General features: G+C 35.5%; 1 protein-coding gene across 1 annotated transcript in view; it reads right to left on the bottom strand.

Moving 5' to 3' along the window:
• Positions 1-1,621, bottom strand: part of LOC106517686 (complement C4) — a 52,940-nt gene that overhangs the window by 11,793 nt on the left and 39,526 nt on the right. The window contains exons 13-17 of the mRNA XM_014008665.1: positions 1,481-1,600; positions 1,266-1,389; positions 1,093-1,164; positions 781-993; positions 583-697 (exon numbers count right to left, since the gene is read on the bottom strand). Coding sequence (XP_013864119.1) covers positions 583-697; positions 781-993; positions 1,093-1,164; positions 1,266-1,389; positions 1,481-1,600 — 644 coding nt within the window. The remainder of the gene's footprint in view (positions 1-582; positions 698-780; positions 994-1,092; positions 1,165-1,265; positions 1,390-1,480; positions 1,601-1,621) is intronic.

The following is a 1,621-nucleotide window of genomic DNA, read 5'->3' as shown; positions in this document are numbered from 1 at the left end:
AAATAACACAAAGGTTCTTTACATTAGAACTAGAGGCCAGATTAATGCCATCCAGAGGAGGTGAAAGGCTGCAAATTTTATTCCTAAAATGTTCAGGTTCAAAAACCACATCCTCTGTCTTATCTGAGTTTAGAAGCAGAAAATTAAGAGTCATCCATGTTTTTGTAAATAAGACATTTTTGTAGTTTGAGTAACTGATTGGATTCATCTAGTTTTATGGATAACTATAACTAATTATCATCAGCATAACAATGGAAAATAATTACCCCATGCTGTTTAATAACTTTACTTAATGGAATCATGTATGAGGTAAAGAGGATTGGCTAAGCACCGAACCCTGAGGAACTCCATGACTAACTCTAAGAAGAACATAAACCACTTGGTTGTAAAATGTTCATAACAAACACTTTCTTCCTCTGTTTGGACAAACAAAGGGTAACCTGAATAATTATACTAACGAGTGGAGAGCAAATGCAAAATAAAAATAAACAAATGCAAAATTTAGAACTAAAATAGTTTTGATTGTATTAAGGACATTTTGTGTAATTAAAAGAAAACAGAAGTTCAGTATCCAAACCTTACTTTTTTTTGCCATTCACTTCAAATTCTTTGAACTCAAAACTCGGATGGAAGTGTCGTCGAATATTGTGATCACGCAAATTAAAGAGAAACTCTTCAATTTCAGCTGTAGTCATAGCTAAAAAGAGAAAAAAGAAAAGTTTGTTTTTAAACAATAACAGAGCCAGCAACTATTGTTCAAGTAAAGTGTTTTTTCCTCACTCCTGCCGAGGCCACTCTGGACATCCTCTAGCATCTTTCTTTGTCTCATCTTCTCTGCTTCTTTGCAGCACTGTAGAAAAACATCCACACACGTTTGATTTTCTTTCACTAGTTGAACTCTAGCCGCTCTTTCCTCACATGTTCGTCTCATAGGGATGCCAGAAAATGCATTAGTGCAACATTCTTGCAGGTCTGGATCTTCAAATTTTGCCTCTGAAAGTAGAATTCCAAGAAAAAGATAGTAAACACTGTTAGCATATTCTTGTAATATTTATTATAATATTTCAAACCAAAGAGTCTAAGACAGCTTACTAAATGTCATCATTTCCTGTTGGAGGTCCACAGAACGTCTTTGTCGTACAGTTTGTGAATCACATTCAGAACCTGGATAGAAAGCGTAACATATGGATAAATAATATGGGAAAGTTTAATAAAAGTTAAGGCAAAGTTTTGTTGTTTTTTTCCAGAGCTAGTCACTGTCTTACTCATCCTCCATCTTGAAATAGACTGAGATGCAAAAGAAAGGCCAGCATCCACAAGGACTGATGACGAGTCAGCTCCCCCGYCATATCTACAGCCAAGGTCATATGACTTCATGGAAGAAAATACCTGAAAAGTAAAAGCAAAAGCTTGTACTCTCTGAAATGCATGGTAATTATAAAAACGATTGAAAACTTAAAGAATATGTAAAACCTGTGACCTGTTTGGCTGTGAGTTTATTATCAGCCTTCAGACCATAAAAGGCTTTATCAACAGCCAGCAGTCCCACTGTCGCTGATTGACCATTTAGGTTCAGTTCTAGTGTTATTGACTTCCCAGGCTTTGGTTTTGAATTATGTTG

Source organism: Austrofundulus limnaeus, unplaced genomic scaffold, assembly GCF_001266775.1.
Source record: "Austrofundulus limnaeus strain Quisiro unplaced genomic scaffold, Austrofundulus_limnaeus-1.0 Scaffold52, whole genome shotgun sequence".
Taxonomy (NCBI): Eukaryota; Metazoa; Chordata; class Actinopteri; order Cyprinodontiformes; family Rivulidae; genus Austrofundulus; species Austrofundulus limnaeus.
The sequence above is the reverse complement of the archived record's forward strand: the minus strand, read 5'-3'. Positions and strand labels throughout refer to the sequence as shown.